Raw genomic sequence first — 27534 nt, forward strand, 5'->3', positions numbered from 1 at the left:
TATAATTAAGGTGGTTTGGGACTGAAGGAGAATTGTTTAAAATAGGTTTTCATATACTATTTTAAGGCTCATGTATTTTTTTAAGTAAAACATTTTCCACAATAATCCTATCAAGATCGACCGACTATTAATTGAAATGTGACTATACTTAAATATACAAATATTAGTAGAAATTTATTTAGTATTGTAATTATATACTATAAATGTAATTATATAAGGTGCGGTTAGTTAATAATAGAAATATATTAGAAAAAAAAAATGTTTTTTTAAGTTATATACATCTTAGGATAAACCTTTATATATTATATTATATAAACTCTAAAAGAAATAAGATATATTTAAACGCTATTTGTTCACTACTTACATAGCAGTGTGATAGAGACTTCAACAGACTGTCTGATGGCCAAGACTTACTAGTTTGTTGACATTTCAATAACTTTATTGAAACAATCTATAAATTAAATGTACATGTAGCCAAATAAAACAAATTCAAATATTTCAGTGACATTTTTATTAATAAAATAATCAATGCACCTATACAAATACCAATTTATAAGTTTACATATTATAAAACGTTTTACAATTTACTTTGTGAAATTATTCTATTAAAAGAGTTTTGACTATGTACGACTTATAACAAAAGTATTACCTAATATTAATAAAACAACTATCATTAGATCCCTGTACACAAATATGTTGTTTTTACCTACCTATTTTATATGATATAGATCTTAATTTATGGCAATTATTTATAGAAGCGGATATAGAGGCACACGATACGCATTTGGTTTTATTGTTGTAAACCATGCACAATTATTTGAACTTTGGATTTCAGTCCATGATTTACTTTTAAAATTATCTCTAAAGATATTAATTTTGGATCATTACTACATCCAGTGAGTAATGACACTAGTAAATTGAACTTCCTTATTGCAAATCAAATAAAAAAAATTATAAGGATATAGATCGTGTATAGATTTTAATTATGTACCTACGTAATTTTTGGGAGACTATAGAAATAAAAAATAGTTACTGGTAAAAAATTAAATGTTGTATTAGCAACAAAATTTAAAACAAATTATAAGTAGGTAAATGAATAATAAAATTACGTAGCACAAATCTAATTCTAACTATATACCTATAATGATAATAATATACCGCTATACAAACGTTAAGTCGTCGTAAGAGAAAAAATAAGTAAATTATTATCATAAAACTGAATTAAACTTAATGCGTAGAGATAAATGGATTCGATATTTTAGAAACTTTAATAAGATGTAAGTACTTTTTATTAGTCAATACGAAATTGCTTGCTGGTTTTTTTTTTGCATTACAATTTTGTTATTAAATAATAAAAAGGTGTAAATATATCTCAAATAAAATCAATGTTTTAGTAAACTATTAGTATTAAAATTTACGTATAATAATACCACTACCTAGTAACCACGATTCTATAAAAAAAGTAATTAAAAAAAGTCATTACGGCAATTTAGCGTTTGCGAGGCAATATAAATATAAACCCTTACTCAATAATATAATGCCAGAAACAAATTTATCTTTCTATCATCTTTTTTTAAATCTAAAAAGTGAGTTACGGCAATATAAGTTACAAAGAAAGTCTAATTGCAACTTTCGTTTTCATTGTAGTATTTTTAGTCTTTTTTTATAGAGATTTATTATCTTGCAGCTAACATTTTCTTTTTTAATTCAAAAACTTATGTTACTACAATAAGGAATTAGGCAACATCACTTCTATATAAATTAACTTTTTATTGTCATGTGCATAATAGATTTCTGAGTATTCATATAAATAATGTTTCTGACTTCATTGAAATCACAGCCTTAAATAGGAAAGATTGTGTTTAAAGACTGCGGATGTAGGAGTAGTAAGAATATCATGCATGTAGAATATTTTTTAAGATAATTTACACAATAAATTGTGGAATAAATTTTAAACTGATTTAATAAAAGAAACAGTTTTGTTGAAATTTAAGCAATTTTGTTTATAGGCATTAAAATATAGGTACTTTGGACATCACTAACTATACAAGTTAATCAATCCTTCGAGGTATTACAATATAAAATGGCAAATTGTTATTGACTAAAACATCTAAGTTAACGTTGAAAATAAAGATTCTGTATGAATACACTCTTATTGGTACTATTATTGATAATATGAAAAATGGAATGCAAAATAGAAATATAATATAATAAATACATAAATTGTCGGTTGCAAAGAGCATTTAACAATAACAATGTTATGATAAATAAAATAAGGTTGATTATGCAACAAAAATACTTGCAGAATAGTAATATTTTAAATTATCATCTCTTCATGCCCTATATACAATTTGCTATTTATTTTATGCATCCGGCAAATTATATATACTAAAATAACTTTGTACCTATAATAAAATTAAAAAATAAACACATTTTCCTCAGTTTCTTAATATATCACGATATGTTTAGCGAGCTATCACACCTTACACTCTGGATTGTACACGATCATTTAATTTTCTTGTATCCATATTTGTTGATTGCTGTAACAGAATAAATTTTATTAATTATACCAATATTAGGAATTGAATTCTATAGTATACAACTAATGGAGTGTTCTAATAATGGAACTAGAGAGAGATAACGGAATGAGAAAAAATTTCAAGGTTCCTCTATGAAATTAGAAATAGCCCAAGCATTGGGATTTTCAAATCACGTCTGAAGAATTATTACCTCTCACAATGCTGATATACGACTTATTATATTTGTGTATTATATATAATAAATATCTATCTATTTATATGTATTTACTTATATATATTTTTATTTATTGATTTATACCTATCGGTCTTTTCAATTGTAAAGACATTTTATTTCTTTATTTTTACTATAACATTTAAGTCGATCGGTACACATGTATGACTGTAACTACTAATGAACTGTCAGTTTTCTCATATTGGGTTTGCTGGAAGAAATCTCTATTGGAGATAAGCTCGCCTTTGTACACTATTATGTTTGTTTTTACATTTCAATAACCTTTTCTGTACAATAAAGAATAAAGAATAAATTACGGCGCCGCGGCGGCTTGTCCAGGTATTAAAAGTTGTATGGTACTGGTATACTTATGCTTATCGTTACTAATATTATGCGTAATTGGGTTTGTTTGTTACCTTTTAGCGCCTTAACGGTTTAACCAATTACAATGAAATTTGGTATATGCGTATTAAATTAGGCATAAGCTATTTTTTATTACGATCCGTATAAATATCCCGGACACGCGGACGAATTAGCGATTAAAAGCTCATTAAGACTAAGTTATTTATTCTTATATTAAATATCCCAGATTATTTACTCTTATGCCACTAGTATTATTATCAGTGGTATGGGAGACAACATTTTTTTGGCCATATCTCGTCGCCCCTTATTTCTTCTAGACATTTACTTTCATTACTAAAACCAAAACCACTTCCTTCAAAATAATGTTAATTTTTTTCCCCGGATACAATTCTTACGATCAAGTTCTATCATCACAACACTCGCCACTGCCAGAAGTCGCATCTTCACACTTTACAACCTATTAACACTTTGTTAAGTGCATATGATGCATTTTAATTTAAAACCAATTTGTCGGTCGTTGGCCAGCTTGTTGTTTTAAGTCGGTCGGTGAACCGTCAAGCTATTAACTTGTAAGTGCAAATATAACAGTGGAGTGCGAGTATGAAATATACTAAATATAAATGAATACACACACTTTTTTAATCGTAATTAGGATCTTTATGATTCATATTTGCAATGTATTTATTACGGTACCTTTGTAAATAATATTTTAATGGTTCTTAAAGAACATTATGTCAAAATTAAAATAGATTCTTTGTAATTTAATTTTCGCTTCGCCTCTGGTACAACTCATTGACCGAAATGTACCAGATTACCATATTTTAAGTTATATACAAAAGAATGCCCTTATTGCACTTGTATATTTTGTGCGTATGTTTCATCAATTTTGTATTGATTTTGATATTTAATTATTTTTGCAATCAATAATAAGCAATGAAACTTACCCTCAAATTCTTTATCACACATCAGAAGCAGTTCAAGCCATTGCGAGCCCGTGACCCTTGGTATACTCAATGTGCCACCATAACACTCAGGCAAGCATTTGGGCGTCACGTGTTTGTGGAGGAGCTCACGGTCATTTCCCATAAAAATAATGCGCGAACGCAGTTTTTCTTTGAGGAAAGGCTTGAACAGTTGGAACACCATGTTGAAAATGTAAGGCTGGTTGACTATGTATAAGCCTTTTACTCTAAGTGGTATGCTTTCCTGGAAAAATAAAAAAAAATCTTTTATATTTTTAATGTTAAATGTATACCCTACAGGATGTTACGGATAAGGTTATAACGTAACAGATATTGTATACAATATCTAGTAAAGGGGGGGAGGAGGAAGGGTTTGTTAGTAATACGGTCTAAAACCCTACCTCTTGTCACTAGCAATATACCCTATCGGTTCAACCTCCACGCATTTCCCTCTGGAAATCATTGTGATTAATTCTTGTGGAATCACTAGCTATGGGCTAACTGACCTGCTTTCATCCTTACCTATTATTTCACACAGGTGCTACGCCAGGATATACCGATAGCGCAAGCGCGGTTATCATTCTGTTTTTACCCATTAAAAAAACAGTTAAGTTAGTTTATACTTATACCTATATTTGCATCGCATTCCAGCGAACATTGATTTAGAATTGCATACTTGATTCATAATTTAACATGTTAAATACAACATTGTAATGATATTTTTACACCTATGAAATATATCAATTACTCTAATATCAAAATCCAACTAATATTAAATATGTAAAAGTCTGGTAACGGTTGTATTGACAAATAGATAGTTTTCAAACTTACAGTTATGCAATTATCATTATTTTTTTAATTACTAGGTATTTAAAAATGCTCTGATACCGAACTAAAGATTGTAATGGAAATTCTGAACTTTCATATTTATTAACTTAAACAGATAAAAAATATTAAGTATATATTTGCACAATTGTTTCTTTTATATTTTTATACAATTGCTCTTTAATTAATGTTTTAGCTGTAAGTAACTTTTTATTTATTATAAAAAGGGAATGCTGACAAATACCTGCAGCCAGTCGACTATTCTCATGGCAAATGGCGGTGTGAACTGCCAGACTTGTTGCATGGAAAGGCCGTTCATGTCGAAAACGACCACAGCACCACAAATCTGTGTCTCCGGTTCCAGCATAGCCGCTTCCAGGAACAATACACAGCCCTTGAACACTTCATCCAAAGAGCATTGATTGTGTTTCCAATTCTCTGTAACAAAATTAAATATCTTCAGTTCACCATTATTTCTTTTTATCTAGAGTATTATAAATAGTGTAGATGTTATAGAGTATTATAATAGTATATTTTCTAAGCTTTGGTGATCTCTTATACAACTTAATTTATCTTAAAATTTCTATTAATGATAGGAATTAGCAGCACCCTTTAAAAAAGGGCGAGCACAAAAGATCATGGAAAGATCGCAGGGTTACAGATTTTTCTGGCTGGAAAAAGCCCATCTTTCAATAATAATAATAATACTAGATACGTAATGAATATTTTACTATTTGGCTTCCATGACTACTTCAATCCTACTTTCTACAACTACTCAAGGAAGCTATTGAAATCACCAACTGGATCAACTACAATCGTGAAGATAGTTTTAAATCGTTGAAGGCATGGAACCTAGTGATGGTATTTAGAAATGTCAAATTCACTAATAATTTACAACAAAAAACAGTAACGTTGTGAGTTTCTACTGTCGCAAGGATATTTGAGTAAGTTTCGGTAGTGTTGTCCCCAATGTTTTTTTTTTTTTTTTTTTTACAACACAGGGGGCAAACGAGCATGCGGCTCACCTGATGGTAAGTGACTACCGCCGCCCATAATCACCCACAACACCTACGGCATTGCAGGTGTGCTGCCGGCCTTTTAAAAAGGAATATGCTCTTTTCTTGAAGGTTATGTTGTCGTATCGGTTCGGAAATACTGCTGCTGGAAGTTGATTCCAAAGAGTGGTTGTGCGTGGGAGAAAGTGCCTTGAAAAACGCACGGTGGAGGACCGCCACTCGTCCAGATGGTTGGGATGAAATTTTAGTTTATGGCGGGTTGTACGATGGTGAAAATCAGCAGCAGGTATCAATCCGAACAATTCTTCAGAGCACTCCCCATGATAAATTCGGTAGAAGATGCACAGAGATGCAACATCTCTACGCAGTTTCAGTGGGTCGAGCCGGACAGTAAGACGCCGATCGTCAACAATTTGAGCTGCCCGACTTTGAATGCGGTCTAATGGAAGGAGTTGGTACTGTGGCGCTCCTGCCCACAAGTGAGAACAGTATTCCATGTGTGGCCTCACTTGAGCTTTATACAGTTTAAGGCGGTTTTCTGGCGTGAAATACCGTCTCACCCTATTGAGCACCCCCAACTTTTTGGAAGCTATATATATCGTCGCTAGATATATCGACGCCAAGAATCCCCAGACTCGACTTATTATCAAGGGAAGTGCCCTGAAAGTGAGGAGATACGACAAACGGTGTCTTTTTTGCGGTGAACGCGCAGACTTGTGTCTTCTTAGGGTTAAAGTGAACAAGATTGCGTTCACCCCAGATCGAAACTTTATCGAGTGAAGTTTCGATTATTTTCTTAGAGATTATTTAGATTATTTTATTAGATTTCGATTGTACCTAAATGTAGAGGGTAAATAGATATATATGTTCTTAAGTAGTTTTTTTTATAATTATATAATTACTACAGAAAAAACAAATATACCTGCGAGTACGTAGTATATGTAATAAATAAATAAATAGGCAAATAAAAATTTTTATGTTAAAGATTAAGCATCATTATCAAGTATTATTTTGTCGTCGGTTTTATTTATAATGTACTCGTACCTATACATATGTATGATTTTGAAGTAAAATATGCCAAGATTTATTACTAAGTATATTAAGGATTCTAGGTATTATAGTATGTATTTGAAGTTTTTGTTTTAATACACTATCCACTTGCTATGCAAATCTTGTACTCAGTGTCTTATATATGTATCTATTTATTATACGTATGTAATAATATTATGTACATATGCGTAAATATTCAGTCTTGTATAAATTTTGTGATTTGCAACCCAATGAGCACGGATCTCTTTATAGAACTGTATTGTGTTTTTATTTCTTTACTTATGCAAGTGTTCAAAGTACCTGCCTACGAGGTCTAAGCTAAGGTCTTCGACATTAACAACGTAATAATAGGTACACCATATTATTTTATTGTACTCGTGCATTATTTTATTATACCCATACACACGTCACTGTTACTAAACAGTAATCCATTTGATGATTGTTTTCCGGTCGTCATTGTAATTTCACAATTATCTACAACGCAAACCTATCTTCTTTTACTATTTAAAGAAACAGTGGAGTATCAATAGTTTATTTTGCATTAGGTTTCTTTATCAGCATTTAGGAATTTTCAGAAATATTTAGATAATATAATATATAATTTTAGATTTTTACTTATTTTTGAAAAATATATCTGACGAATTTTTTTTTATAAATTTTTAAATAGGTATATATAAAATGTATGAGTCATTTAAAATAACAGTAATTAATTGTTTTATATGTGAATATCGTGAGCTCATTATCTGTGTCAATACAAATATTTGAATAACTTTTTAAATGTTTGCCATGAGTCTGAGTGTTAAAAAAAACAAAACAAAGACGACATCGTGCTAATTTTGACCTTGTTCTTGCAATACAACCAAGTGATCTTAGAATAATATTCGATTTTTAAAAAATAATAATGATAGGGAAACTAGACTATAAACTATAATAGTATAAACTACGCAACTTCGGATTCCTATTTTTTACGTATGCATATTCAACACATCTGTTGACAGGAAATAATTTAGGATGAAAACGTATTTCGTCTTGAGAAATTTGCAAGTCTATCAAAGTGTGTCGTTTTGCTCTTATACAGTGCTTGTATGTTCAATTTTTTTTCACATAAACGTAGATTTATGATACACTTTCAACAATTGCTGCATAAGCGTATATGGATACATTTATTTCTTCAAACTTATATTGATCGGATACGGATCATCCTATGCTATGATATTTGCTATAAGGACAAATCCTTATAGCAATTACTTACCCACCCTGAGCATTATAATATATTCTCTGATGTTCATAATTAATATCTTTTCGGTTACCACTTTTCACCATAGAGGCGGTCAGTTCATTTGACATTCGAAATTTTATAATAAAATTAATTGTTGTAAAAAAAAAAGTTTCAACAGATCATCTCAACTCACTGCCAAGTTCAAGAACAAGAATACGCCGCCCGTGCTGGTCCCGCGTCGGTAGTACCGTCAATATGTTCTGGTTGAATATGTTGGTCTCCTTGCTTGGCACCAGGCCTTCGTAGTGCTTGTGATGTTTCGATTTGAAGCCATAATAACGTTTAATCTGGAAGTGAATTCATAATACATTATAGATATATGTATGATAGGTATATGTTCCTGAACGTTGTTAGTATTAAGTTGGGCAAGTGTTAAGGAAACAATAAAACCTTTCCTCATCAAAAATACAAAGTGCATCGACGAAGGTAGTTATATTATTAGTATTAGTTGCTAGGGATGATTAATGAGACCATTATTGCTATACTAGCTGTATTCTGCAGTTTTGTCCGCGTAAATCAATATATAACAGACTAAGGGAACTTATGGTCAAGGGATGGGCAGCAGCGTCTCTCTTAAAACATCACCAAAGGCCTAAATGCAGTTGCCAACCTGCTTGCCAATCGTGGCAACTACTGGCAAAACCCCACAACTATGGGGGAGGCCTATATTCAGCAGTGAACGGATGATGACTGAGATGATGATGATGAAATTAGTATATACAAATCTATATGTTACAATGTAACTTATTCGTGTACCAAATTTCAATCATTCCATTCAGCATATCTTTACGAATATCTTTACAAACTTTCACTATTATAATATTTATAGGACAGAACTATACGTATGTGAAAACTCCAAGTCGCTCAGCGAGTGACTGAACAGGTAAGTTGTATAATAAAATCTGATCCCTCCCCATTAATGATCGTTTATCGAATGACCATAAAAGTGTTAAGGACTAAATGGAGCATAGCTCAGGGTCGCGACTAGGATAACGATAGGATACCAATGACTTACCAAGTCATGAGCGCTTTCTGGGTAGAACTTGCACGGTCTCAAGAATCTAATGAGCCAAGCGTCATTATCAAACGGTACGTGTAAATCTTTATCTTCTGCAATGTGAAAAAAAAATTAAAATGATATTATTAGATAAATATATTTACCAAAAGGAGACTTTATACAAAAGTCATTTGCTTGGGCACCTCTGTTCCATTCGTGCTTTTACCGTGAAGCAGTTGTGTTTACATAGCTGTGTTTCGGTTTGAAGGGTGAAATATGGCAGTGATTTAACAAGGTACAGAGGAATAACACTCGAATCCTCAGGAATGGCAACGCATGGGAAGTATCATGGGTGAAAAAGTATACTCTGTTATGTCCATGGTAATACTTTATGTCTATAGGCGACGGTTACCACTTTCCATCAGCTTGTTTGCCATTCTAAGTTGTACAAAAAATATGCACAGAAACATAGCTGATATTTAAATTAACACAATACAATTTTTTCTCCGGCAACTAGGTATATATTATAAATTCCGCGTAGAAGCCGCAGAATAATGTCTACTTTACGTTGAAATTGTTTTGATTTATCATAATTATAGTGTGCAATATCTATGACATTGAACTGAAAGAATAAAAAGCAAGAGTAATAATCTAGTGCTAGTACATAGAACAATATAAGTTTAGAGCTAAAGAGCAAAGATCACAAAACAAAGGTTAGAAGAAAACATAATAATGTAAAATTATTAAACCCTTATGTATACAATAATATAATTATATCTATTGCCCACAATAATTTACTGTATATCTGTGAATTATGATAAATAATGTTAAATGTTCTGAATACATTACTATAATCATAGTTTCAGACATTTTATATTAGTACGTAGTTTTAACCTTTTTATAATTGTCCTTTTCATTATTTTTTATAATCTTCGAACAGCGCATTCTCGCAACGAGTAAGCGTAAGTTAAAAAAATCGCTCCGTGAGTTCGTAGCTTTATTATATACTTCTTATGTTATTATTGTAAAAATCTACATAATTATTATTATTTTAAAATACACTATCACCCAGTATTAATATCGGATTAAATGGGTGATATACAATAACATTATTGCTATAGCCAGAGTCATGGGTCTCTAGATAATTTATATTTTATGGATATGTCTATCTATATAATGCCTTATCTAGTTTCTCAATATACTATACTAAAATATGTTCCTTTTTAATTTTTATTTCTAGCATCATAGAATATAAAGTGCGACTCTAGTAGTACTCGTGGATACGTGGTGGATATCCGATTGAGGGCTAGGGCTATATTAGGGTAAAAATATCTAAATAATTTAATTCATACTTACTATCTATAAGTTGTTTTACCTATTGAACGAATTTGCTCAACTATGCATAATTTTTAAGTCAATATTTTGTTCTTAAAATAGAACATTGTTTTTAATCTTTCTAAAACGGTTATTTTGGATCTTAATGATTTAGATATTCTTTATAAATAATCAAGTTTATCAACAATAACTGGTTTAGGCAGAAAAAAACTATTAACTGAATTGTTAACATTATTGTTATTAAGTAGATGTCATGGGATAGATTATTAGGAAAACATAAATAATATAACAGTGTATAGCGTTATTAAACATATCTCACTATAAATGCACGTATTTTGCCCCTGAAAAAACGTTAGGTCACTGCGGATTCCGTTTCTAAATTTAGCTTCTATAACATGAACCAAAACCATGTGAAAATTAACAAGCACACCATAATATTTTTCATTAAACACCTTGTTTCTTGGTTTATTTAATAAGTAATTTTCACACCTCTAACTACTGCAAAAAAAAAGTGTAAATACCTACTCATCTATATTTTTTTAATTATATTTTTAACGGTCTATCTACATAGGACCATAAAAACTATACAAATATTTACGGAATAGATATAATATGAAATATATATAGTATTATGTCATTCATGGCAAAGTCCGTAAATATTATACTATAAATAGAATCTGTTTATTTAAAATTGAATTAGAATCTAATAATAATTGTAACTATAAATATAAAAAAAAATATTTTCTGAGAATAGTATAATCTAAGAAAATAACTATAAATAGACTTTTAATAATGCTTTAAATTAGTTTAAATGGACGAAACCAGTCAGTTTTAAAATGATAACAAGTATTCTATTAAGTATCAATGGTGGTAGTGTTAACAAAATTGTAAAAATTTTTTATAGGTATAAATTTTTAAAAAATTGCCAAAATCTACATTTTTAACTTTCAGATAATAATTATATCTTTTTAAACTACACTATGGTGTACACTATCGTGTTTAGTAATTTAAATAAATAATAATTTAGTTGTTAACCCTGTACATTGAACTGACAAACTTCACATATTTTTATTATTTTATGATATTACCATATTATTAAAACATTGTAATATAGAAAACGTATACTTATATATATGTACTTCAATACATAAAGTAATACACCAAGGCCTTTGGAATATTCTGACTGTTCTTTAAGAGAACTGGCATGTAGATAGATAGAAAGAAGATATGTTTAAAAAAAGAATATTACTTATAATAAACATTAAACAATATAAAATATATTAATTTACGATTTTCTGAAAAATGTTGGATATACTGACGGCTTTGCGTGTACAATAACATTTGTACTTTAATGTACAACAAGAACGATAAATAATAATCATTCATAACCCATTGCACTAAACGAGTGCAATAAAATAAAATGCGCGCTAATAAGCTGATTGTGGAAAAATTTAATTCTCTTATTAAACCTTAATTTTGTACAATAGTTTTGTTTTATTTTAATTTCATTGATATTGAATGAGTTTACTTTCTAAGTGTTCTACATCTATCAAGACAGGCTATTAGTTTGTTTATATCTTTCTAGATATCTAAAAAAAATCTAGTATATACTATAATAAATAAACAACATTCTTGACCTTTTGGTTGATGTTGGTGACGCTATTTATTACTGTAATCATCGTTGACGGAACGGAATACGATAGCAATTTTCATTAGGATAAATATCAAATTATTATCTCACCGGTTACAAACTACCTAAGTTTATAACTAAAATGTATGTCTAAAATTATACCACAATTTTACTAAGGACATATGGAAGGCAGGTAAGTACATTTACAGTAAAGCGACATTTTAATACATTTGAATTTTGAATCGTGTGTCTATAAGTTTTTGTTTCGCAAAGTGAAACGGCCATTTTAATTGTCACAAAATTATGGTTGCGGACACGATCCTCATACAATACAAACGTTTATTCATAAATATGCCCATCTTTTTGTATTTTTTTTATTAGCTGTAATAAAAACTGTTTTTAATTGTTTCTATCAGTTGACTGGTACTAATAGTACAAGCTCTGTTTTGTTTGGTACCAGACGGCCTTGTCTAGTGGTGTAGTATCTATTTATTAATATTGGACTATCATGGGACAAACCTTGTTCAATTATAAAAGGAATTTTGAAAATCAGTTCAGATCAGTTGGTGATGTAATCGCGTAACTTAGTCACCAAAAAAATTAGATGAATTGAAATGCTTCTTTGGAAGTCACTTATGTAAGTACGTATTTACCTAGATGAAAGCATATAATTTTTATATCATTGTTGAAGGTATCGTCATACGTCAGTACTCGCTGTGATGTATAGATGTTTTATTAATAGGTCTAGTGGAACTTTATATAAATATAGTGTACGTATTTTTAATATGCATATATTTTAGCTATTATTATACAAGAAACTTATTTGCTCCATACACTTTCATTACTTTTTCAACTTCTTGGCTAAGGTACTTTTTGAAAACGCATTTCTCTATATATTTTTACGATTTTGGTTTTTGTGGATGTTGCATCGATAATGGCGTCCCTGTTTATAAAAATTCTGTTTTTATATGAATCGGTGTCTTGAAACTATTTATTGTAGTGTTAGCAGACGACGAGGGGCTTATAAAAAAGAATCATTTGTCTCTATCTCTGACAGTCCAGACATTTTGGCTGGAAGCTATCTTTTATAAGTTTCCCGAATTTCAACATACGAATATACCTACATATTTTTATTTACATAACGCAAGCTAAATAAAAGCTTGTAAGTTACTTAATATGCACTTTTTTACTGCTTTTCCTACCTAACACGTTACCAGGAAGTCACGTTACCAAGCAGAGTAATAGTGAACACGTGATTGTCGTTCATATTCAGCGTCGACGGAATCCCCAGTCATAATGTATTGCATTGGCGGTCTTACTTCAAATCCATAAACAAAGAGATAATTACAGAACTCGATACTAGATGGCGCTGTTTTTGTATATATGTTACTATTATCTATTTTTTAATGTAAGATTAGGTACTTACATATTTTCAAAAAAAATACGTAAAAACCTATTTTTTTGGGTGATTATGTTTATGGGTTATCTGTAGGTGTAGTATCTATTTATTAATATTGGACTATCATGGGACAAACCTTGTTCAATTATTAAGCTTAGTCACCAAAAAAATTAGATGAATTGAAATGCTTCTTTGGAATTAGTACGTATTTTAAGCATATAATTTTTATATCATTGTTGAAGGTATCGTCATACGTCAGTACTCGCTGTGATGTATAGATGTTTTATTAATAGGTCTAGTGGAATTATATAAATATAGCTGTACGTATTTCATTAATATGCATATGTTTAGCTATTATTAACTTTTTGGTTTGTTTACTATAGAAACACTTCAAGTATATATGTTACTAAGAGGTACTACTTTATTTAAGCCTAATTCAGGTTTAACTTTAAACTGTACTTTAATACAAAGATAACTACAAAATAGATTTTAATTAATTATGGACTATTGCAAAATTTGAGACCTACTGCTGCGTTTTTTACATTCGTCATTCCGTACTGTTTTACTTGATTTACCGCTCAGATACTATATTTATCGTTTGTGAGTTATTTAGATTTCAATCAATCAACTAATCAAGTCATCAATAAATCAATTCTTTTTTATCAATCGATCGATCGATCTATCAAGCAACCAACTTCCATAATTTTTTTTGAACATTCGATCCTAAGGGATTAAAGCCTGTAAATGCTATAAAATTTATAAATAGGCTCTGATGCAATATAAACCATAAGGACGAAAAATGACATTTAAATTTACCTTTTAGCAGCTTTCTCAACTCTTCAACTGCAGGTTTGACAACATCTGGCGTCTCTCTCAGTTCTCGTTTGGCGATCTCTTTCACAGATTCTTTGGGTTCATCTAGCTCGAACTGTAGTAGAAAATCTCCTAATTGAACACCCGGTAGCTTATCTATGTCCGACAGCATATGTTGTGATACTGAAACAAAAATATTAGTTAATTAATTTTTTAATACTTTATTTAATTAAGGTCTCATTTATTTTAATTTAGATTACCATAATAAGCCAATTACGTATTTAAATTTATATGTAATAAAATAATATTTACGTCCCAGGGTTAGATTTTTTTGATACCTAGAAGATAGAAAATTGAAACCATCATTTATAGATATCATAGATATCAGTTGCAAGTGACATGTCATTGTTATACCTTGTCAGGTTACTTTCAATATCATCGTACCTGAAAGTTATCATTAAATCCTTGTGCATTAATAACGTTGAAAACCGTAACGTAACACTCCTAGTATTCCAGGCGTCCACAGGTTGCCGTGACCGGTTACCATTCGACGGGCTGTATATTTATTTGCCACTTTTGCGATATAAAAAATCCCTCATTGGTACTCTACCAACGAACATCGATAGCTTTAATACGATTAATATTCCATTAGGTTCGAGTTGAACTCATATATTGAGGGTTCCGCACATATATACATATGATATAAATTTATTGCATTTCGCATACGAAATAGACATCTCATAGTTATTATTATTAATACTACAATTAAAGGATACAATAGAATAGAATATTTTATTTGCTTTGAATAGGTGATACATACTTGTATTATCTTGTTTTGGACTATAACTGTGTTAAAAACTGCACCGTATTACTGAGTTTGTTTTTGGAGGTTTTTTAATAATTTCTCAAAAACGATACTACTTAGAAACTTCGTTATTACATTTTTTGTATAATATTTACATATATCTTTATAAACTGTGATTACTCTGATTTTTTGCTCCACAAACTTCGGAGATAAGGGGGAAAAATGGTAAATTTGAGTAGGTACCCCTTTTGGACCTCCTAATAAAGAAAATAAAAATATTTTTGTAATATGGCAACTACTTCTTGGTCTAAGTGGCTAGCGGTTGGCATTGTATTTTAAATATATAGGTTAACAATACTACGGTACTAGAACTAATTTAAATCGTCTTTTAGCAATACATGTTGCAATTGGCAGTCGTTTCACAAAGAACGATAGTTAAACAGCATTTGTTTATCTTTTCTGACTTGTTTCTTTGAGAAAAATGTTCAGTATCATTTGTAGAGTATATATTAAATTACAAGGATGCTAGAGATTTCTATTTCATGTTAATTGTATGTAGTTATATATAGACATGAGTAAGAATCAAATAAGAATAGTAAGTACCTAACTTCTTATGGAAATCTATTGCTTTCCATAATTTTCAACATATGTTTAATTGTACACACAAATATCATTCAGGATTGTCAGAAAGATTTTAAAATATTATAATTATTTTTTGTGAATACACAAAAAATAATGATTCCACAACATATTGAGTAAATTTAAAGTACTGAGCAAGCAAAGTTTACTAAACAAATTAATATTGCACGTGTAATTTAATGACGTAGATACTTAAGTAAGAGATGTTCTGCTGTTTGTTTTATTAACTTATTTATATATCTCTGGTTTCCCTTCAAAACGCATAAATCTTTCGCCTTTTAACTTATTTATATTTAAACAATTTTGAGATAATATTATTAAGGTTTTCGTCGATCAAAAAATCAACAAGATTAATATATTTATGCAAAGATATGCATGGCATATTGTATTTTAACAATTTTAAACTGATGGAATATCGGAATAATGTTTCTTCCTCGTTGCATGGAATTTTTTTACGGACTTTACTCATTAATCCGAAAGACTAACCACAAACAACAAATTTCCACTCAGGTAAATATAATGAGTCATAAGATATATATATATATATATGTGTGTGTGTGTGTGTGTGTTGAAATGCTTTATACAAAACTTGCTTACCTAAGATATCCCGGTTTTAGTTATTTGCTTGTAAGTGGCCTTTAAGAAGCCATGAATGCTTCTTTATGAATAACCAGAATTCATATTACTCATAATCAAATACTCATATCATGAATGTTCGAAGGATAAGCAGGCTAAAGTGGCAATGGGTTGGTCGCTATCTCAAACTATAGCTCGAAAAACCGAAAACCGATGTGGAAAAAAGATTCTTGAGTGGTGATCCGTACAGATAAACGCAATGTATGTTAGAACGACCCTCCACTAGATAGAGCGACGATCAAATGTATTGTAGCAGGTCACTCGGGACCTTTTCTTTTAGCAGTCTATGAAAGAAACTAATATTCAGCAGTGGTCAGTCAACGGCTCGTATGATGATGATGATGATGTTTTTTATACAATACGTCTTTTAATAATATTTTATATACAGATACCTAGACCATAATCTAAATTGACACATATATTTACTATACTACAGTGTGAAATCGAATGTCGTTAGATGCATTTAAAACTAAGAATCTAATCACGTTATTTCAAACTTACTTAATATTAATATTATTATGCCTAGTTGTATAACAATAAGTCCGTTACCCTAAGGCAGTCTTAAAAAGATCGCTTTCAGTAATAAGACCGCCTTATTGTACTTATATAACTGTATCGTCACATTTATTATTGTCTTATTTGTTCCCTATATTGTACAATGCAAATAAAATTTATTTATATCAGAAACATACTATCACATAAAATTGTTTAAATTATATACAAATATGTAAAAAACATAATCTATCTATTATATACACCTTACATCTACGTGTTATAAATATCACAAATAAATATAATATATTCTATAAAAAAAAAATAAAAAAAAATCAAACATAATTTATTAATTCATTCATATTATAGAAATATTAAGGCAGATATTTCGTGAATCAAAAATTTAAAAATGATAAATAATTTGAAGCTAATTAATTTTTTGTTCTTTATTGATCCACGCCCCTTTAAGCAAAATATTTAGTGCTTTTGGTAGAATATGCGTAGGTACTTTAAAAGGATGCTAATGATCTTGATTTACTCAAGACATTTTTAATAATTTTCTTATAGTAAACATACTGTACATATGTGTATAATTGTTCTTGAAATTTGAAATCTTTTCTAATTATTTAAATGTGAAAGTGGTATTGTTTATTTGCTTGTTTGTTACCTCTTGGATTTTTAACAGTTCATCATTTATCAAATTTGATATATACTTCCTATTTGAAATTGAGAAGAATATATTCCAGTTACGTAGACGAAAGTGGCGTTAGTAGTTTAAAAATATTTTTTTACCAAACACTAATGTTTTTTTAATTGACCCATGCACATTGTAACATCATTTAAACCGAGAAGCATGGGCATAAAATAATAATTATTCTTTTTTAACAAGTTAACAAGTACTGAAATAGGTACCTATAGGTATAAAGTAATCAATATTTTATGAGAAAACATTGAATCGTTAGCGGTTAATTATTGTTATATCACACCATAGCAAAGATAATGACATTAGGTAGTATGTAAGGTATAATATTCAATCGATTTCAACAAAGGAGAAGATTCTCAGTACAGTTGTATACTTATTATCTCATAACTCCGTCATTTATAAATTGATTTGGCAAATTCTTTTTTTTTTATGTAAAAAGATATACTTCCACAATTGATTCCATAGAAATTTCATCAAAATCGGTCTAGTGGTTTAGTTTTTAAATGAAAACAAGCGCATATGCCGCGGTTAAAGTCGGTTTAATTTTTAAGTTTTTATTGTACAAAATTTACATCTGTAATTTGTTTACCAAAAATTTTATGATTTATCGGCATGTTTTTTACGGAACGAAATGTATGAAAATATATGTGAACATAATATGTAGGAATAAATTATTTCTTTTTTAACTTCTTAAATAATTAACTTGAATAAACATATAACACTTTGTTTCCTGTACAGATCGCCCGTAGTAATTGCCTCAACTTGCATGTGTACAACATGATTAAAAATTAATGACATAATTAAATAACAATGAATTTTAATGTGATTTAGATGTGGGCTACGTGTATTATGACTTTGAAATGTTGTTTAAAATGGAACATTTTGAAATGATATCAAAATGAGGAAGTAAATTAAGTTGAATTGATACATAGTACCTTTATTTGTTACCTTATGACTATAAAAATACCTACATATATGTACCTACATGTCCGTGTTTAAATATCTTCTTTAATAGGTTAATGACAGGTTACCACTGTAACTAGCGTTTACGTTCATTACTAGTGAATTGTTTCGGAAACCAAGATTTCCACACGAATTTATTGACGTAAACGCAGATGCAGATGTATTTTTAATCTTTGTAAAAATCACATGACGCACTCTGATAGAGACATAATCGTAGTTTTGTAAGAAAAGTTCAAACATTAGTTCTCATATTTCACTCATATTCTTTTGGGAAATATTCATAAACACTATTAGCACTAGATTCTTTTTTCTTTCTCGTCTAAAATAGTAACTTAGTTTCTTCATGATATCGGCTGTAACACTATTATTTAAAGCAAGAATTTAAATAATTCTTATTTTAGATTTCATTCAGTGTATAAATAAAATATTTAATGAGAATATATAAAATTAAGATAATTAATATATATATATATATATATATATATATATATATATATATATATATATATATATATATATATATATAATGATATATTTCTTTATTCATCTCTACTATTATTATATCCATTTTACTATATATATTACAATAAACATACAAAATAATAAACGTGGTAAAAGGTGAATTCTATTCAGTTTGTTATAAATTAAATATTTTTCTAAAGAGATGGATATATGGATACGAATACCTGTTACTCTTTTACGCAGAAACTACTAAATAGATTTTTATGATATTGGTACACGGATAAATTATATTATATCCTAACATAAAATTTAGGATACTTTTCTGTAGGAAATTGATCTTGTTGCTCGATCTTTGACAAACGTTTGATTTCGCTGATAACACTTATGGTCCTTAAAATATTCTAATTATTCCAATTTCACAAAAAAAAATGGTTATATAGGATAAATAATGGTAATATAATAATACATCTATTTGATAGAGGATATCGCTACTATGTACGAATACATATAAGGTGTTCCACAAAAAAAATCCACTTCAATTTTAACAAAACTAGTTATTTTGATTTAAAAACTAAACTACTAACAACAGATTTTGATAAAATTTCTCTGGGGTCAATCTGTAAGTATATTCTTTCAGATATAAAGGAATTTTCCAAATCGGTTTACAACTGATGGAGTTATGTGGTAACAAACACATTTTCTATGAAAGTAGTTGAAAATCTCAGAAAGCAACGCAACCTGAGATGTCAATATCCGTCTTGTAAGTAATTCTTAGTTATATAAAAATAAACGTAATGTAATTTTATAATGAATCTATATTTTATTATGAAGATGAATGCGAAACTTATGGGCATATGACGCGTTAAATTATGATTTTAAATTAAACTTGAATAATAAAATAATGCTCTTCATAAAGATGAGCGAGTTAATTCGAAGGCCGTTGATTTCATCAATATTTAAAAAAGTTTTTTTTTATGAATATATTTTCTTGTTCGAAATTGGAATAAGGTAAATCTGGATTTTAAAAGCTGACATACCTTCAAAAGACAATTTCGTGACTTGCAATCGACCGGTTTGGAAGAATTTTATTTTTTGTCTTGTTAAAAATATGTAGGTAGGCGCGCACTTGAACATTTTGCTTAAAATGTTATGTAGCATTAATCATAATTGTGTATATACAACTAATTATTTTTAATATTGAATTTAATGTTTAAATAATTTATATTAATATATAATACAAAATAATTTAGAATAAATTAAATAAAAGTCGAATAAGAAAATACAATATTAAATTTTTAAATATTATTAATTACACAAATTCACATTAAATTGATATGCAGTGAAATTATCCATATATTATATTTTAATATGTATTATATTAAAATATTTTTTTTATTTTTTTTTTAATGTACGGTAGATTCAAAATCTGCAGTAAATATTATTTTATAATAAAAATTATTTAATTAATTTGAAGTGAAGAAGTTTTTGTTTTTATTAGCGCAGACAATTACATTTTTAATAATTATGATTTAATTTTATTTTTAATTTGGATACCTAATACATTAAAATGGACTAAATTACATGAAACTATTTAAAAGATACTTACATTTTCCCATGTTTCAAGATGTGAATAAAACTTTTTGCACCGGTTTTTTAATTATATAATATTTCCTTGTAAGGATGGACTTGCTCGGAGAGCGTGCGCGTAACTGCGCCGACGCACCTATAACGTTGATTTATATTAAGAAACCAATACCGCACTCGCGCTTGATTAATCTTCAACATTTTTTTTAAATATCAACTACCCTGTAAAATGCGGCATTGATTCAAATATTAAGAATATTTATGTTTTAATTCTGCATATAGTAACGTAATAAATAAATAAATAATTCATAAATAAATCGATCTACCAATAAATAGACTGTGAACAAAATTTTATTCAATTTCACTTAGCGTTTTTAGTATGATTATCCACCAACAACTAACAGTTATCCAAACATTTTAACATCCAAACTTTTAAGATTTATATATTTATTGTAATAGTTTATATACTATATGTTTATATGCAAATCGAATAAAAATGTCGTATAGGTAGGTAATTATGAAACACGATATATTCAATAGGCCTGATTATATGAAATTTTGTTATCTGAAATAAAGATATTATACTGCATATGATGACATATGAGAAATTTGTTTAAATATTGTTAAAAATTTTTAGCTAAAAATGTCATCATTATATCAGCCGTTAACTGTCCAATGCTGATATCTCCCCCATAGGTCCCATATAGGTCTCCCCCATAAATGGGATTTTGACAGTAGTTGCCACGCTGGGCAGGTGGCTTTGTAACCGCAGTTAGGCTCTGGTAATGCTTAAAGAGGGATGCCGCTGCCCATCCTTCAACCACTAAGTTCCCTTAGTTACCTCTTACAAAATTCACCGGAAAGAAAGAAGTGGTTTATTCTATACCGAAACCACACCGCTAAAAATGTGAATCATAATTATAGGCGTAATTTTTTTCATGTGTAAAAGTTAACGAACTAGATCTAGGGGATCCAGTTCATTACTAGATCCAGTTCGTTCGCATGTGTGCTGTACTAATAGACACAATTAATATTTTTAGTTAAAGTGTTATTTCTATTATCTAATACGACAGCGGTGCAAATTCGATATTGGGACAATTATCAATTAAAATTTAGCCTTACAAAAAAAAAAATTATAGCAATTTAATAACAAACATACCTAGATATAGCAAGTGAGTAAATTTCATCAATTACAAAATGAAGTAATAAACTATATTCAGAATTGGAGAAGATATTGTGGAATATATATTTAAAAAAAAAGATTAATCCACGTCTTGAAGACCTTTAAAATTATTTAGGTATATGAAATACTAGTATGAGAGTATGAGTACAAAAATTATAAAATTCTGAAAAAGTAGGTTATCCAAATAAAGAGCCCCAAAAAAATGGTTGTTACTACAACATTTGACGTTTTTCAGTGTTACAAGTCCATATTAAATTGAATTAAAAAATTTCCAAATCTATTCGATTTTTCATATATGAATTTTTCTGATATACAATAGTATAGATAACACGTATTGCTTACAAATTGAAATGTATGTATTAATTAAAATGACTGCTATTTTCAATTACTTAAAAACGAAAACATACTTTAATTTTTTACTCGTAAATCAAAGAATTTAATTTATTTATTTAAACTTTAATGTACAGTGAAATTCTATGTACATTTGGTGGTCTTAACATTGGACGGTGTTCTCTACCAATCAACCATTGAGCAAACAGAAATAAGTATGCGTTGCATTCATGAATTGAGGAAACAAAGTATTATTTGTTATATTCTTGTGTTATATATAGTTAGACCAATATAAAAATACACATAATATGTAACTAAATACATAAAATATTACTATAACAAATAATTTACTGTATTAGAAGAGCGAATAAAACAATCTATAAGTAAGGAGTAAGGATCTAATCGGTAAAGATTAGCATCATTACGAATTGTTTTTATTTTCCAATTCAACCCTACAATATATTTTGTATCTATTTAATATACATTTATTTAATATACTATATATTGTTCTATATACTGAGTAATAAATGTATATTATGGGAAACCGATTCTTGCACCCGTCTAAAAAAGTTTTTGACTAAGATTTTGTATTGAAACACTATCTATATAATTTAAGCGTATCATAATGTTAAAATTTTGTTTTATAATAAATATAATTTCGGAATATTCTCCGTCAAGTTTTGTATGCTAATGTAAATGGCAAATTGTTTAAAGCAAGAACGATGGAATCACAATCAAGTTTCCACTCTTGTTCTACGGAAAAAGAGACTTTGATTCAAAAGAGATTTTCGAAAATAATATATAATCTATATTACTCGCTGATAATATAACTTTCTACATATGATAATTTTTTGAAAATTGGTTGAAAAGTTTTTAAGTTTATCCATTATAAACAAACAAATAAACAATCAAATCAAATCTTTTTTATTTATGATATTAGGTGCAGATTAGTATAAATAAAATATAATTACTAGTAACTTATAACATTAACATTATAATAGAAGGAAAATAGAAGGAAGGAGAGGAAGGGGGAGACCAAGACACAGCTACATCACAAAGATCAAAGAAAAAGTTGATGTTGTGTCATATCAAGAGGTGACGGAATCGCTGAAAATCGTAGTGAGTGGCAAGAGCTCCACCGACAAGAGCGCAATTCATAAATAGGATAGATAGATAGGCAGTTTAGTCGAGCAACGCATGACTATTGTCTGGAGGCTCCAAGATCGAATCCTATTTTGATAGTAACTAGGCCAAATGTTAATTTTCGGGTTTCGATCATATGATTTGAGTGTCACTTGTTTTATGCTTCGGAGGCCACGTAAAGTCACCGTCTAGTAGGTAACTGACATCAGAAGTCATTGTGTGTAACGAAGGTTTTGAAACTCTTGATACTTGATAGAGCAATACTCCCGATATGTACACTATACTATACCTGTTGTGACATTTATTGCAACGTCCATTTTATTCGTTAAACTATTAATTTATTAAAATGTAAGTAAGAAATTACTTTTAAGAGATAATATTCCAACGGTAAAATATTATAGATATTAAACTTGCTTTATTGGATAACATCTCAATATGTATTAACAAAAATAATTTTTATCATTTATACCTGATGGTCACTGCTGGCAAAACTTTCGTTATTAGGAAAGTCTATGTTCAGCAGTGGACAGTTAACGGCTGATATAATAATAATATAATAATAAATTTTTTCGGTACTTTACTAATTACAGCATCTTTATAGACGTTACTTATGTCAGCGGTATATAATTTTTATAATGGACTAGCTTATTAATTTACTATGTACGCGTGGGTTTCAGAAGCAGGAAAATCAATAAAATATACCATTTCATAATGGCATATCAAGATACAACTTTTACCAGTATACTTATACCACGATTGACTAGCAGACCTGCTTTCAGGGTTACCAGTTGCAATTTTTGATGTTCACCTAAATGCCAAATATTTTTTCTCCAAATCGACAGGAGTTCCTTCACTTTCACCTGATCAGAAAATTGAGTTGATTATTACTATGGTTTGCCATGAGCCCAAAGCGAATGACGTGCAAAAAAACCTTCCCTACATATTCACAATTCTCTTATTATGTGTTTTGCTGCTTTCATAGATATATTTTATTGTATTTATATCCGTACACCACAATACAGTTTACAAATATCAAAATTCTGTCAAAAAAAGAATACCCAAAATTCTCGGAACCTATATTTTTCTTTAAACATTTTTTTTTTATTTTGATACATGATATTTAAATTTAGTAATATTTTTTTATTTAATAACTAATAAGAGTTGTTGGCTTTATGTTTTATTGGATTGTCATGAGACAATTATATAGGCAAAAACCAATTAGGTAAAAACACAATGAAAATTCAAACGATTGGATAGACGACATGACATCACAGTAAGAATATTTATATTTACCACAACATAATATACCTAAAAACAATTATCTAACCTAAAAACACATAAACGTGCGGTTAATACAACCCTCTTGTAGTTAAGTAAATACCTTTTAATAATTTTGATGAGTCATAGAAGTAAAACACTACTAAACGTAAGTAAATATAAGGTGAAGTGTATTTAACTATGTATTTATATTAATATAAATGCACCTTGAAATTTATGAGCGAAACCTTTAGACCATTTTGTGTGAATAAGTCCCGACTTCTAATTATCCTCTTCTTTAATTTGTCAATATTTATCTGATATACATTTAAATTTGACGATCTCGGTGGTACGGCGTTTTATTCGTAATACAATTCAGGTAATTGAGTATTCGATCCCCATGTATAAATCACAATATAAATGTTCATTATGTTCATGAATACGTTTGTTTGTATTGGTTTGGCTCTTTTCTATATATTACTACTTTCCACGATTTTGCCTACACGAATCAATATATAATATCATAAGTGTTAAATTAGGATATAACTTCCTCGTATACCAAATTTCGTGTGCATTTATTATATTAGTATGTTTTAAAAATATATATATAATTACCTACTTGTGCCTATGTAAATCAACACATATAAAAATAGTGGTCATAACAAACTTCGGCTAACTAATACTAGATGGCGCTGTATAACAACTGCATTTTAGAGTATATTGTAACTATAAGTCGTTTAAAACTAATTTTAATGCTTTATTTATATACTTTTAATCCATAACAGAAACAATGATTGTGCTTACCTACAACCCTCTCTCAACTCGTAAAATGTCAACGATGATAAAGAGACACAAATTTTGTATGTAATAAACAATATCACACTGGTCACATTAACGATCCGGTCTAGCAACATATCCTGTCTGGTCGATCCCCACGTGGTCCTTTCTAGAAACCATTGTGCTAAATTCCAGGTTCATTCATCAAGATGGGCTAACTGACCTGCTTTTTCATTCTTATCTGTCATCTTTCACTGGTGCTCCGCCAGTGTATACCGTTAGCGCGGACGGGGATGCCATTCCATTATCATCCATTAAACGATCTGGTGATGGTAAACATCATTAAAAAATTCGAATTAGACATAATTCTAAGTTTAAGTAAAGTATACAGAAAATATGATGGCTAGTGAATGATTACTAGCCATAATATTTTCTGTATAAACGTCTAATTTATTACATAAATAAAATAAAGGCTACTCTTTCAGCTCTTACTGTGTACATTAATAGTGTATTAACCGGTCACTTTCATGTAACACGGTGTAGGGCGACTTCTCACTAGATGGAGCGATGACCTCTATCGTGTATGAATGTATTGCAGGGTCAATGGATGCAAGTGGACAATGAGCAATTGATTCTGAATGACAACGGTTTTAATTAAATTTGATTATTGATACTTTAGTACTTTTTATAATAATCTTACTAATATGATAAAATTGTAACTAGACGATGTCTGTACATGTACATTACAGTACATGAAGACTAATTGTAAAAATAGACATGAAATTTTTTATTAAGAGCAATAGAAGCCAAACAATAATTTTTAGAAATATTGTTTATCTGTCTCTTTTGTATGTTTTTCCGACACAGTTGTATTTCTGAAGGTGTAGCATAAAAACTAATATATATGGTTTTATTTTGATACACTATTTAGAAAAATGAATGAAATAGACCATTATTTCACTGATTTTCCAACTTCTGAGAATATTAATTGAAATTTTATATTTGTTTTGCGGTTAGCCGTAGTATTTTAATACGCTGTCCATAATATACGAACATACATTTTATAATGGACATTTTAATGCCATCTAGTAGCATATAATAAAACATTTTACTACTTACTACTAAATAACAGATGGCGTTATATTACATAGTTTATAGTAAATTCAATTTATTATAATTATTTTTATACAATTTGTATTATTTAAAAATAAGGTTAAATTCTACATATCTTCATGCTAGATGCTTCATAGGGTAGATAGAGAGTATATTGTTAAATTACAAGGTAAAAGCCTTTCAGAATTGAAAAAAAAAAAAATATTATCCTTAGCTTACACCTGTATAAACTTACAATTAAAATGAAAAAATACTATAAACCGATTATAGTACCTACAAATTCAAAATTCGTATTGCTCATGGATCGTTTCGAGGTCAATGACATAAGAAAGTATACATTTACATACCATCGTCTATTATAATCGTTTTAGTATACTTTGAATAAGACGAGGGGTCGTGACCTATCTGATATGTACTTAGCGAATCTCAGGAAGCGGGTCCTTAGTCCTTATCGGAGGACAGAGAGTATTATTATTATTTTATCGATGTCTCACAAAAGATACACCGAGTATATAGTAAGTAATATGTGGAAAAGACGTGTGCGATATGATTGAAAAACGTAATTTTAGGACATGAAATAAGAAACAAGTTAAGAGACTGCTACAGATAAAATAAGTACATTTTGCTCTCCCAAAAAAGAAAACAACGATATGAATCGTCGCAAAACTTAATATGCAGCCAACATGAAAGTTAACCCTATAACGATATCTACTACAAAAAAAACTGATCTACCTCCAACGGAAGTAAACGTATTGGGGACAACCAGCCTCATAGCAATTATCCTGTCAGGTCAACTTCTCTGTGGCTGCCCCTAAAACCATTGCAAGAATTCCAGGTGTATTCATTACAGTAAGGTAAATGACCTGCCTTTTCATTCTCACTTATCACCCCTTATTGGTATCCCGTCAGCATATATTTACCACTCCTATTATCATTCATAAATAAACCTACATATATATAAAATTATTCTAATAAATAATTACAACAAGAAACGAAAAGAAAATACGTATAAATAACGAATATACAC

At 29.3% G+C, this 27534-nt stretch overlaps 1 protein-coding gene across 2 annotated transcripts in view; it reads right to left on the reverse strand.

The window, feature by feature from the left end:
* Positions 1 to 492: 492 nt before the first annotated feature.
* LOC113516710 (clavesin-1) overlaps positions 493 to 27534 on the reverse strand; it is a 45782-nt gene continuing 18740 nt past the window's right edge. The window contains exons 1-7 of one of the 2 annotated variants that reach the window (XM_026901174.3): positions 20727 to 20879; positions 14424 to 14603; positions 9262 to 9356; positions 8380 to 8533; positions 5146 to 5339; positions 4059 to 4320; positions 493 to 2540 (exon numbers count right to left, since the gene is read on the reverse strand). In XM_026901174.3, the coding sequence (XP_026756975.1) occupies positions 2506 to 2540; positions 4059 to 4320; positions 5146 to 5339; positions 8380 to 8533; positions 9262 to 9356; positions 14424 to 14603; positions 20727 to 20736 (930 nt within the window). In that variant the 5' untranslated portion in view covers positions 20737 to 20879 and the 3' untranslated portion in view covers positions 493 to 2505. Of the gene's footprint in view, positions 2541 to 4058; positions 4321 to 5145; positions 5340 to 8379; positions 8534 to 9261; positions 9357 to 14423; positions 14604 to 20726; positions 20880 to 27534 lie in introns of those variants that run through there. The other variant, XM_026901173.3, reaches the window with a different exon arrangement.

The sequence above is a fragment of the Galleria mellonella genome, unplaced genomic scaffold, assembly GCF_026898425.1.
Source record: "Galleria mellonella isolate WM207_F2 unplaced genomic scaffold, CSIRO_AGI_GalMel_v1 utg93, whole genome shotgun sequence".
In the NCBI taxonomy this organism is placed as follows: domain Eukaryota; kingdom Metazoa; phylum Arthropoda; class Insecta; order Lepidoptera; family Pyralidae; genus Galleria; species Galleria mellonella.